The 12032-nt window shown below is 38.0% G+C and overlaps 1 protein-coding gene across 4 annotated transcripts in view; it reads right to left on the bottom strand.

Annotated features, from left to right (window-relative positions):
* LOC124881369 (protein NLRC3-like) overlaps positions 1–9946 on the bottom strand; it is a 109660-nt gene extending 99714 nt beyond the window's left edge. For 3 of the 4 annotated variants that reach the window (XM_047386946.1, XM_047386947.1, XM_047386944.1), the window contains exons 1-5: positions 9879–9946; positions 8927–9024; positions 8712–8843; positions 7987–8061; positions 813–888 (exon numbers count right to left, since the gene is read on the bottom strand). In XM_047386946.1, the coding sequence (XP_047242902.1) occupies positions 813–888; positions 7987–8061; positions 8712–8843; positions 8927–8982 (339 nt within the window). In that variant the 5' untranslated portion in view covers positions 8983–9024; positions 9879–9946. The remainder of the gene's footprint in view (positions 1–812; positions 889–7986; positions 8062–8711; positions 8844–8926; positions 9025–9878) is intronic. The other variant, XM_047386943.1, reaches the window with a different exon arrangement.
* Positions 9947–12032: the final 2086 nt, after the last annotated feature.

The raw sequence follows: 12032 nt of genomic DNA, 5'->3' as shown, positions 1-12032 counted from the left end.
CAATAGTGCTTAAGGACAATTTAACAACATGAATCATGTTATTTATCCCAGTATCCCTGCCAACAGATGCTCTAATATCACCACTTAAGTGGAAAATAATTAGCTTTAAGGGCAGCTCATAGCAACACATTTACCAACTTAAACTTCCTGATTTAAAAAAATAAGCATTTTAAAGTTCAGAGACAGTGTGTTATTGTAATGTTGTTCCCCATGAGCCTTCCAGGGATTTCCCCTGGAAGACAAGAGTTTGATGACTCAGTGTATTTTGGCAGAGTTCTTCAGCAATTATCAACATATAGATAACAGTGCAGATATCGTCTTTAATTTAAATAAGCAACACTTTTGTCAACTGAGCTCTTTAAACCAGAACACAAACCTTTAAAACTGGTTATGAATAAAACATCTTTACAGACTATGTTTAAAAATTTCAGACTCATGTTGATTTCAGACAAACTAGCCAGGTTTACTAAGAATTAAAATATGAATTACATGAGCAAAGAGAACAAGAGAGAAACAGTCAAAATACAATTAATTTGGCAGATGTGCTAATTGAGGACTGAGGTCATGACCACCGTCAAGAGTTTGTTTTATAAAAAGCATGAATGAAGATGAACTTTTTTGTGTTGAAATTCAGTCAGAATTTATAGGTGATGAACTGCAAACATTAATTCTGAGAACTGAAGTAATAATGAGTTCATGAGATTATAATTAACAATATTATAATGAGGTTATACTTGCACTGGTTTACAATATGCAGCATAGAGATAACTGTAAATCAACAGACGTAAAGCAGTAGGTGTACATCTACAGACCATAAATATGGAGTCCAGCTCTCTTTGGTGCTGCTGGGTAGACTGACCACTAGGAGCCTCTGAGATCAGCTTCAGTCTGTGGAGGAATCATGAAGACTTTGCTCACATTATGGCTCTCCACACAAAAACAAGATGAAGATCAGTTAAAGTGATTTGTAGATCTGAACAGGTAATACAATAAATATAAATAGAAAATGGTTCAGAAGCATTGCTTATAATAGCAATAAGCTTCAACAGATCAGTCTTAAACTTTTTGTCTGCTGATTTGGTAATGGAACAACTGAGTTATTTTCTCACAAGATTAATCATCAACCACTCCTATACCTTCTAAAACCCATCTTGCCATCAACTCTGACCAGCTTCAAAGAAATGCACCCCCACAGCATCACACTGCCAACACCATGTTCCACCTTGAAGATGGTGTGTTCAAGTGTAAGGCATACTTATTTTTTCTTCAGATATTTTGTATGTGACCCATAAAGTCCAGCTTGATTCTCATCTGATCAGAACAGCTTCTTCCACATTTGCTTTTTCTCCTTGTGTCACACTGCAAAAGTAACGTCTAGTGATTCTCTTTCATTAATGCAGTTCTTCTTGCCACTTTCAATAAACTCCAGGGCCAATATTCTTAAAGATTCTCAGAATCCTTTCAGAGACGCCCTACCTTAGTCTAAAAAGTCCTGCCAAGGACTCCTAGCTTAAGAGTGATTCACTTTGCTACTGAGAGCGACTGAGCAAGGAGACGACAGATTCCTGTCTTAGTGAGGAAGTGTGGTTGACCTTTTGCTAGGTGTGACGCCGTTTTCTAAGAGCTGTGATTGGTTGTTAAAAAAAAACAACAAAAAAACAAATGTGCCCCTAGTAATGGATGGAGAAAAATTAACAGATTATAAAATTTAGAAATGTGTAAATCATGATGATGAACCTTAGCATTTTGATTTGCTTATCATTATGTTTACTTGCCATGCTGGTCATTTTCCTACTTCATCTATTTGATAACAATGTGGACACCCAACAGTCAGCATTTTACTGTGATTACCTTCTTGTATAAAGAGGTTTGATTTGACAAAAAGTTCATAACAAAATGGAGAAAAAAAGCTGGAGAAAACCAAACTGTAGAGAGGAGCAGAGCCTGCTGTTGGCACAGCTGGTGGAGGACAATAGAGGAATGTTGGAAGGTAGATTTGGTCCCTGGATAACGGGAATAAAGAGGCAGACTTGTGAGCACATTGCCAAGCATATCAGTGCGTTGTTCCTTCTGCTTTCACGCAACAGCCTGGGATGTGAGCAGCACTGGTACTTGCTGCATTAAGAAGCTAGAGAGAAGATTTCAGCACACAAGCTAACTTCTTCACCGACAGGGGAGCAGGTGGGTGGGGGCGTTTGTGGTCATGGTTCAGGTTGCCCTCCTTGCCCAAAAGTGCCTTTTGGTCAAAATAATTTATTTATTTATTTATTTATTCATTCCCATAGGCACTCCTCTGACACCTAATAAAAACATGTATAAATAATGCTATTTAATGTTATTTTATAAGAGAGAAGACATGACAACAACCTCAGCCACCCCAATAACTTTGACCTTTAGCCCCTGTGACACATGCAATAACTGCCCTTTGTACAGTGAGACAGAAGCAGACTGTGGAGTCCAGAATATGTCACTTTAGGTCCAGATTCCAGGATAGTTGTTGGTCAGTAAACCAGTAAGTGAGTGAAATTATAAGATATGTGCACTTGTACTTTTATCAACAACTTTGTATCATTTGTGCTTCAACACCGACGGAGGAGCAGTCTGAGCAGAGAGTGGCTGAAACACAACACACACGCAGGAAGAGAAAAGAAGAGGCCTCTGGCTGTGTGTATATATATATATATATACACACACACACACACCTTTTTTGTGGCCAATTAAAATGCAGTTCTCCATCTATTAGTCAGTAAACAGCCTGTCACTAACAAATTATTATGTAGATTATCACATTTCTGTCTAAATTTGTCTCCTCAACTAATAATGTAGATTTTTATGTTTACATTTAATAATATATGATTTTATCAAATTTGTTTTTTTATTCAAAACATTTGAAAATGAGTCATTTTAGAAACTTGGAGAGTAGTGGGTGAATTTTAAACTTCCTGTCTTGTCTGCATTGAATAAATAATGTATGTCTGTGTCTCTGAAGACATTTATATATTAAAGCAGCACTACCTGATTTTGTGAAGCTGATTACAAAAGGTATAAGTTTGAATGATGTGACCCTCTATCACTGTCTCACACATGGAGGCTGATGGAGCACATATTGCCACATAAATACACAAGCAGGAAGTGTGACAACAACAAGCAGTGGTCTGGAGTTGGTCTTTTATTTATTTGGATTAAGAAATAAAAAATCTGTAAATAAGCTGTGAATAAAAAAATAAAAACATTAGCCCCCTTACATTATTCCTGACAGATTATAGATAGATAATCTATGTACTGACCAATCAAAGCGTTCCTGTCTTGTGGAAGTGTGTGATTATAAAAAAAAAACACCACCCAGACCCTAAAACTTAAATCTTTATAATACAGCCTGCAGATCAAGGACCGCGGAACCGGTAGGGCCGGTAGGGCCAGGGCCCTACCTACTTTTGGCCATCAAAGATGTAAAATAATTAGAAAAAGTTACACAAATAAAATGGAACTCTTCAATAAATAGGCTTTTAAAAATACAGATCAGACAGCAGCGTCATTCTCCAATGAGAGCGATAAATGATTCTATCTAAACATTTATTGACTGTTTGCATCATGTGATGTGAACAAGCCAGGCAGAAGTTCACTGCTTCAGCGACTGTTTCAGGGATCTGACAAAGTCTCACCAACCAGACAACCCAGCAATTATCTCAAGGTGTAACACAGAAAAGCCGGTTTGTTCAACCACAGTGGTTTCAAGATTTCAAGTGGCTAACGCTGTCAAACGCGGGCAAAAATATTCTGCACTCAGTGTCGCCTTTGGACCATTAAAGGACTGGGTTCGGGATTCAGCAAAACTAATGAAAACGCGTTCTCTGTGCAAAAACATGAAAGCAGCAAATATAGAGAGGGTGTAGTTTATTTTCAACATGTATTCATGTTTTCATCCCAAGAGCAGACTATTTGGTCCCAGCTTGATGCCCAGCTCAAAGTTAAACAACAGCACAGACGCGACATGCTAGTTAAGGAGATAACTTCCATCATGTATCTCATGGGTCAGGGCATGGCACTAGTTAGTAATAATCCAACAAACAGCAACCTTTACAAGATGTTGGAATTACGCGCACAGGATTGTCCTGAAATGTACCAGTGGTTGACAGACAGAAACTATATGAGCCATGACATAATAAATGAACTGATTAATTCAGTTTCTCATTGAGTATTGTCACAGATTATTTCACCTATTTGTGGGGAGTTTTATGCAATATTAGCAGATGAAACTAGAGACATTTCAAACAAAGAGCAGTTAGTGGTTCTTTTCCGCTGGGTTGACGACAGTTATGTTCCTCACCAGGACTTTATTGGCCTATTCGACTTGCCGCAGGCTGACGTCTCCACCATCCTCACTGCACTAAACGTCGGTCTTGTCCGCTGCAACATTTTGCCCAGTATGTGCCGTGGACAGGCATATGATGGGGCGGCAAGTATGTCTGGACATTTGAATGGAGTTGCAGCAAGCTTCAAACGGGACAATCCGGCAGCTGTTTATGTGCATTGTCTTAATTTATGTTTGCAAGAAACAGGGAAAAAATGTAAAGGCATGAGAGATGCGCTGGATTTTGTGCAAGAAGTTGCACATATTGATGGACAGTGCGCACAGGTGCAATGAAATCTGTCCTTGATAACTACGCTTTACTTTCCACACTGATGACTGAAATAAATGAAGAATCATACAGCGATGCTGGTAGGAAAGCTGGGGGAATTTTGGCTGCGCTGGACAAATTTAGCACATTTTTTGGTCTGCATCTGGCGCTCGTGTTTTTCTCCGACTGAGCAGCTGTCTAGAACCTTACAAACTGTAAACATATCATTACAGGATGCACAAAAGGCTGTAGCTTTGACAAGGAACTTCATTCAGAGAAAGAGGTCAGATCACGTTTTTGAGGAGTTTTACAAAAACGTTTTGAAACACTCGCAAGGCCTCACAGACGCCCCAGTGTTGCCCAGCAACAGAAACGCCATGCTAGACTAGATTCAGGAAGAGAGTCTGAACACACATTCCAGAACCCAGTGGATTATTATAGAAAAATATACTTTGAGGTCCTGGATCTACTTGATGGTGAATTGGAGTGACGTTTTGAACAGAGAGACTTGCATGTCCCAGCTGCTCAGGAGCACATGATTATTTCCGCCGCTAAAAAAAGAGACTCCATCTTTCCCTTCTCTAATAATGGGTCTCTACAAGAGTGATTTTGACGGTGACACTCTCCGTGCGCAGCTGGGAATGTTACCGGACGTGATTCAGACTTCTGGGATTGAGGGAGGCCCAACAATACCCTCAGTAGCGTCGCCAAAAAATCTACTCCCAGAGGTGCACAAACAGTTGAAATTATTCTACACCATCCCTGTGTCCACTGCCAGTGCAGAGAGGTGTTTCTCATCCCTTCGTCGTATCAAGACGTATTTAAGATCAACAATGACCCAGAGAAGACTGAATAGCTTGATGTGCGCCCACACACACAGGGAGGTTTTGACCATAGTGGATGCTTTGAGGATAGCCAGAGACTTTATCCAGCATAATGACACTTCTTCAGAAATATTTAGAACTGGGGTGAGTTTGACTTTTTATTTTGATTTTTATTCTGAGTGTTAATACCCTTTTTGTTAGCTGTAGCCTAATATTACGATCACTGGTGAGAAAAAAACAGCGTGTTTGAACGTGGAACATAAAAATAAATATTCAGCGTCCGACGTTTTATTAATCAGTTGTGTGATCAGGGGCAATACAGTTTTAAGGCTGTGCGGACAGCGTACCTTGCTTTGATAAAAACAAAAATAAATTATTTTAATTATTTGACTTAATTTTCTTCTTAAATGTGATCTAAATTATTAACGAAAGACAATAACAAACTGTCTTTTGTGTCAACATCGGCAGTAGACACACAGTCCTGAACCGTAATTTACTTTTGTCTTCTGCCTACACTCTGATAAAATCCTGCAAGCGCCTCTAATCAGGGGAATGGTGGTGTTTTATGTGACAGCGTGTGTGTTGGGTGGTGAGGTATATGGTGGGCCCGACCAATTTCAGGTTCGTTCCGCGGTCTATGCTGCATATGTCTTATTTCCTCTCAAATAACTTATGTTATGCTGAGCCATAGACTGAAAAACACATTGTGTAATATACAGGGAAAAAACAACAGTGTAAAATATTTTTTAGATTTCTGTCAAGTCATCATTGAACTGAACAAAAATGACTTGAAAAGAAAGATGTCTGAAACAAACAGGGAAGTATCTGCTTGAAGATGCCAAAGGTTAAACCAACTGGGCTAGAAAATGTTCAACAGGTAAAAACAAAAATACTAAGATTTTATATAGTCAACATTTAGTTGTTTGGTAGTGAACTTGTTGAATTTTACAAGCAACCGGTTGGCCTCTTGGCTGCTTCACTAATAAATGCTCTCTTTGCCTCCCTGTTAGATTACGAGGACAGCCATGTCTCAGTAGGTAGCAGCTATACTACACCTTTTCCATTTTTTTAGATGACGTATTGAACAGAGCTCTGGGAGATGTTTAAACCTTGTAATTTTGTTTTAAAGCTTATTTAGGGAAACCCAACCCTTAAAATTTTAACTTTCCGTCTACTGTCTCTATTGTTGTTTATTTACAAACGTTCTCTACCAAACATCTGAGATCTTCACAGAACAACTGGCTTTATGATGAGATTAATGCTAAATGCAAATGTATGACAAGTTGTTTTAGCAAAAATTGCTAAAAACCTTTTTTATTCTTAAACTTTACATTTAGCACTAATTTTGTGTTTATCATAGGAAACCCCAATAAAACACAATGAAGATTGTTGCTGTAACACAACAAAATGAGAGAAAGTTCAAAGGACGTGAACTTTCTGTAGACAAATGAAACAAATAGAGCAGCGACATTAACATAACCTGCTGAACATGTTTATATTAGGTCCAGCAGGTTATGTTAATGTCGCTGCTTTATTTATTAACAGGTGAACTTGGTGGTCAGGGAAAGTTTTTATCAGTTAATGCTCTTATCAAGAGTCAAGCCTTTTCTATCTCGGGCAGATCTTAAAAAGATTATTGATGCCTTTGTTAAGTCAAGGCAGGACTACTGTAATGCCCTCTATACTGGAACCAGTCAGTCCATTCTGCACAAGCTTCAACTTGTACAAAATGCAGCATTGAAAACTTCTCTTCAATGCTTCTAAACACGCTCATATCACTCCAATTTCTTCTTCTCTCCACCGGCTTCTGTTATGCTTTAGTACTTTAAGGTCCAGCTGTTTGTTTTCAAGGCCATAAAACACCTTGCTCCAGCTTACTTATCCGAGCTTTAAACTGTTTGCCAGCAAATCAAAGGCGAATCCCAAAATAAGACACATTGGGGCTCTGAATGGTCAAACACCTGTCACACCTCTGAACCTTCACACCTGTTTGTCCCAAGCGGGTCTCTAAGGTCACGTGAACAAGCCCTGAAGGTGAAAACTAAAGGTGAAAGGGCCTTCTCTGCAGCAGCCCCAGGACTGGAACTCTCTCCCCTTTAATTATGAGGTCATTAGAGTCTGTGGAGCTTTTTAAAACTCAACTAAAAACTATTTTTACAATTGCTTTTAATTAAATATTTCAATGTACTGATGTTTAGTGTTTTTCGTTTTCTTTTGTGCAGAACTCTGATCTATGTTTTAAAAGGTTCTGTATTGATACAATTTTATTTACTAGTCCAACATCTAAGCAGACTTTCTCAGGTTTGCAGGATAAGTACTTAAAAAAGTACCAGTATTAAAAAAACTGGTTGGGCTTGTCAGTAAAAAGAAAAGATATGCAAAGTGAAAACAAATGCAGCGCCCTCACTATCACTATGCATTAGTACATTTTTCCAGATGCAAAAAAGTAAATGTTAGCTGGACTTCCTGTATTCAGCTGATAGGTAGAGGAAGAAACGAACAAATGCTGACATATGACAAATTTACATTTATAAACAACTCACTCCTTTACAGACGGAGGTTGGTCCATTTCTGAATGTTTTCCAGGTGAACAGCTGGGTCCTGGTTCAGGTTCTCCTCTGTAATTAGAGATGTTAGTGCTGGGTTCTGTCATGTTACAGAATTATGGACAGTAAATGAGGTCTAAGAATTATTTTCAAAGGGACATATGTAAAATCCACTGTTTTAGCCCTTGTTGTGTACTTGGAGTCTGGAAAAGTTTAATTTAGTCTCTAGGTGTTGCGTAGATATCTTTATATTCTGTTTGGGTCATATTTTCAGTCCGTTCAGTTTTCTCTATCATGTGTTACGTTCTTCCTACTGTTACGTCACAGTATGTGCTGCGGAACAGCTAAACAAGGTCATGGACCAATTTTATATTGTATAATATTTTATATTGTATATACAATTGCTTGATGGCAGTTGCTGCCATCAAGGGTTGGACAAACTGTTATTAGGTTTAGAGAGTATTATTTTTTCACATAGGGACGGTTTGGTTTGGATACGTTTTGTTGCTTAAAAAATGAAATATACATGAACTGTGTTTTGTCGTCACTATGGTTAATTTTGTCTGATTTTTAGATTTCAAACATTCAATGGTGCCAAAAAAGCTAAAAGAGGAGAGATCTGTTGGAATGTATTTACTTTTCATGACACTGTGCACAGAGATCAAATATTAAAGCTTAATAATTTAGATTTTAGACAGTTTCATCATTTAGATGTCGCTCACCTCTCTGTAGCTGGAGGATGGTCTGATTTAAAATCAATAGGCCGATCCATTGAAATGTTACTCCTCCAGGACTCAGCGCTGGGTTCACGTTTCCGTTTCCTTCCATGTTTACAGTCATCTTCAGGTTTGTTGCTGCAAATAAAGCTGCTTAAGTGATACTGATGCTGTGCTCAACACAATAAAGAGACAAGGAGAGTAAAAGGAGGTCACCTCACCTCTGAGCTTTGCTCTGGTCCAGAGGTTCTCCTTTCTGGTCCTCACACTGATCCATGATACCAAATTCACATCAATCTGCAGACACTTTCTTATTCATCTGGAGAAGAAATGCAAATCAGTCACCTGTACATCAGCTTCAAAATCTTTTTTTTTTGTATGATTTGTTAATACAGATCAATTAATACTAAATTAGACAGTATTAATAGCATTTGGCACAGCCAATCAGAAAGCAGGAACTGATCTGGTACTTCCCACTGAATTAGAAAAAATCTGCTGCTGTTTATGAGACATGACAAAGAAAATTCAACCTTCAATTTTTACAATATTATCTTTGCACTAAAACAAACTTCATTTAAAGAAGCTTAATCTGGAACCCTCAATTAAAAGTAATTATAGATCAGTTTCTAACCTAAGCTTTTTGTCAAAAATAATTAAAAAGAAACTGCAAGAAAGTCTGACTCCTCAGAAGAAGACAAACTGCCAGAAGTGATGGAAATTCACATATTTCTTATGTTTTTGGGTGAGTTTTTATTTTTGCCATTTTATAATGTTAGGCTTTTTTAAATATGCAATTTTTACTCATCTGCTCCATAAAATACATTTTCACTTTTTGTTTAAACACTTATTGTCAGGCTTAAAGCATCTTTTTATCAGACATGAACTTCTAAATATCTTCTTTCGTAAGATCTGGGGCTATTCACAAAAAAAAAAAAAAAAATCCTAGGTCTAACGACGCTTATAATAAAAACTGTAAGGTGACTATCAAGCTGAGAGATGTTTTGCTCTTTAGTTGCATCGACTTTCATTTTCTCTTTTGAGTAGCCTATAGAAAATCAGAACTAAATCACATTCTGGCTTTAATTGGTTTATACAGTATGTATGTTAATTAAATAAAGATAATTACAACATGAACCTGTAGACGAATCAAGCATCAAAAATCTCGTTTTTTACCTTAAAACAGGAAAAAGCGCTGAGGTAGTCTGTCGTCAGGAGTTATTGTTCTCACCTGTAAGTGCGGCTGTGGATCCGACTGCGCACTAGGTGGGCGGGGTTTCATTTGACTAATGTTTGGCATCCTGACAGACCGGTCGGTCGAGAGCAGACCTGGAAAAGGTTGAACAGGATTGCAGTTGATCCGCATTAAATTAGTTTCATGTTCTGATTTTTTTCTTTTGCAGAATCAGGGCAGATCCTCTTTTAGTCTACGTTTTAATAAATGTGCGTCTCTCCATTTCAAAGCTATTGGCAAAATTGTTGTTTAGACAAGATCTTCATTTCAGTCGGTCCCTTCAACATTAAAACAGATTATTTTCCTTTCATGATTGCAATGGTTAATTTAGATTATTTCAAACTGTAATCTGTGACCTAAAAACAAACATTGGTTGACATTGTTTCAAACAAGATCACTGAACTATGTAGAGGAATGTGAGATAGTCACAGAGCATCAAAGCATCAGGGAACTAAGCTGCTGCTTTGGGGCCTCCAACCATCATGGGGCCTCCCATAAAAGCTTAAATTTTAACAGATTAAAGATCTAAAATGTGTAAATGTGCTTATTAAAAATAGTACTGTTCAATTTGATTTGACACTTTCATTTGACCCCATGTCTCGACTGTATGCTGATGGAGACCACAGTTATTGTCATCGTTTTCTTTAAGGCCGACTTGACCCACATGCAGAGAGAACACTCAAAACAGAGAAGCGTGGATTAAAGATGATTTATTTACACGATTAACTGAGAACTCAGTCAAAGAGGGGCGGGGCCGGAGGTCAGGCTGAAAAGGAAATGGCAGATGGTGAGTGGTGGCCAGGGTACAATACAAAAGCTTAGCTCACTTTTCAGGCGGGATAGATCCGCCCGGGGGAGAGAGATGCGAGTCTGGGGCTGTACTGCTGCGCAGGAGGCAACGATCCTGCTCAGGATTACAAGGTACGGCCAGGTGATCACTACCGCAGTGGTCAAAACACTCAGGGGGATAAGTGCTGGGGAGCCGCCCTCATATAGTCCTCCAGCTGATGAGGCAACGATGTGCACCTGTCAGGAACTCAGGACCCGGCTCCAGCGCCCCTAGTGGTGGAAGAAGGTAAAGAGCAGGCAGGATGAAAAGCAGACTGACAGTTATACGCCACATCTCTGAGTTAGCAAAAACAGTTTTTTATTCTGAACTGTTTATTGTTTTTCGGGACTATGTCGATTTTGTTGTTTCAATTTATATTTCATTGTATGTCTGGAAAAAAAAAGGAATAAATTGATCTGATCTATTATCTATGGACTAATTTGAACAAATAATGTATTAACATTGTCCTACTACATTTTGGAGAATGTCTCTCTCCACTGAACCAATGTAGGTGGTAAAAAATATAAATTACTTGTAAACATTATTAATCATATTTTTCTGAAAGCCAATTTCTGCCACTCTGATGAAAAAATACTTAATTGTATCTCATGACTTAGCTATCTCATTATTATGATCAGTGTAATTATACATTTTGCCATGATTAATACAGTGTTAAATATATTTTTACATATATTAGGTCATCTGTTTTCCATGTTAGCTTTGGATGTGGAACGACGGAAGCTCATTGAATTCACCAAAGAAAAAACAAATAGATATCTCATAATTCAAGATCAAAACTATAGTACTTAGACACTGAACTTGGACTAGATTGTTCTACACTAATAGCAGAATCTTATAAACACAATTTGGGATTTGTGAAAGCTTTATTTGAGTTGTGAATGTTCCATAAAGGGCCATATTAGTGCTTTTTTATGGCATTTGGGCCACGTTAGAACTAGTCCGTCTCCAAGGAAGATTAATCCCTCCTTGGATGTAGTGACCAGCTGGACACACAAACTTCTGTGAGGAAGGTTTTACCAACAAATTATTCATTTTAATGCCAATAAATAAATAAAAAAAAAGACAAATGGACATTTTATTGATCACAGAGCAGAAGAAGAGACATCTGTGACTCATGTGTTTTGTTGTTCTGCAAATCATTAGCCTGGTCTTCCACTTGACAGTTCCTTTGGTCCAACAAGTCATTGTTTTATTTCAGAATTTACAAGAAGTGTGATGTAAATTAAATTAACGAAATCAACAAGAA

This window comes from Girardinichthys multiradiatus, chromosome 14, assembly GCF_021462225.1.
Source record: "Girardinichthys multiradiatus isolate DD_20200921_A chromosome 14, DD_fGirMul_XY1, whole genome shotgun sequence".
Classification (NCBI taxonomy): Eukaryota; Metazoa; Chordata; class Actinopteri; order Cyprinodontiformes; family Goodeidae; genus Girardinichthys; species Girardinichthys multiradiatus.
This window is presented reverse-complemented; position numbering and strand designations above follow the sequence as displayed.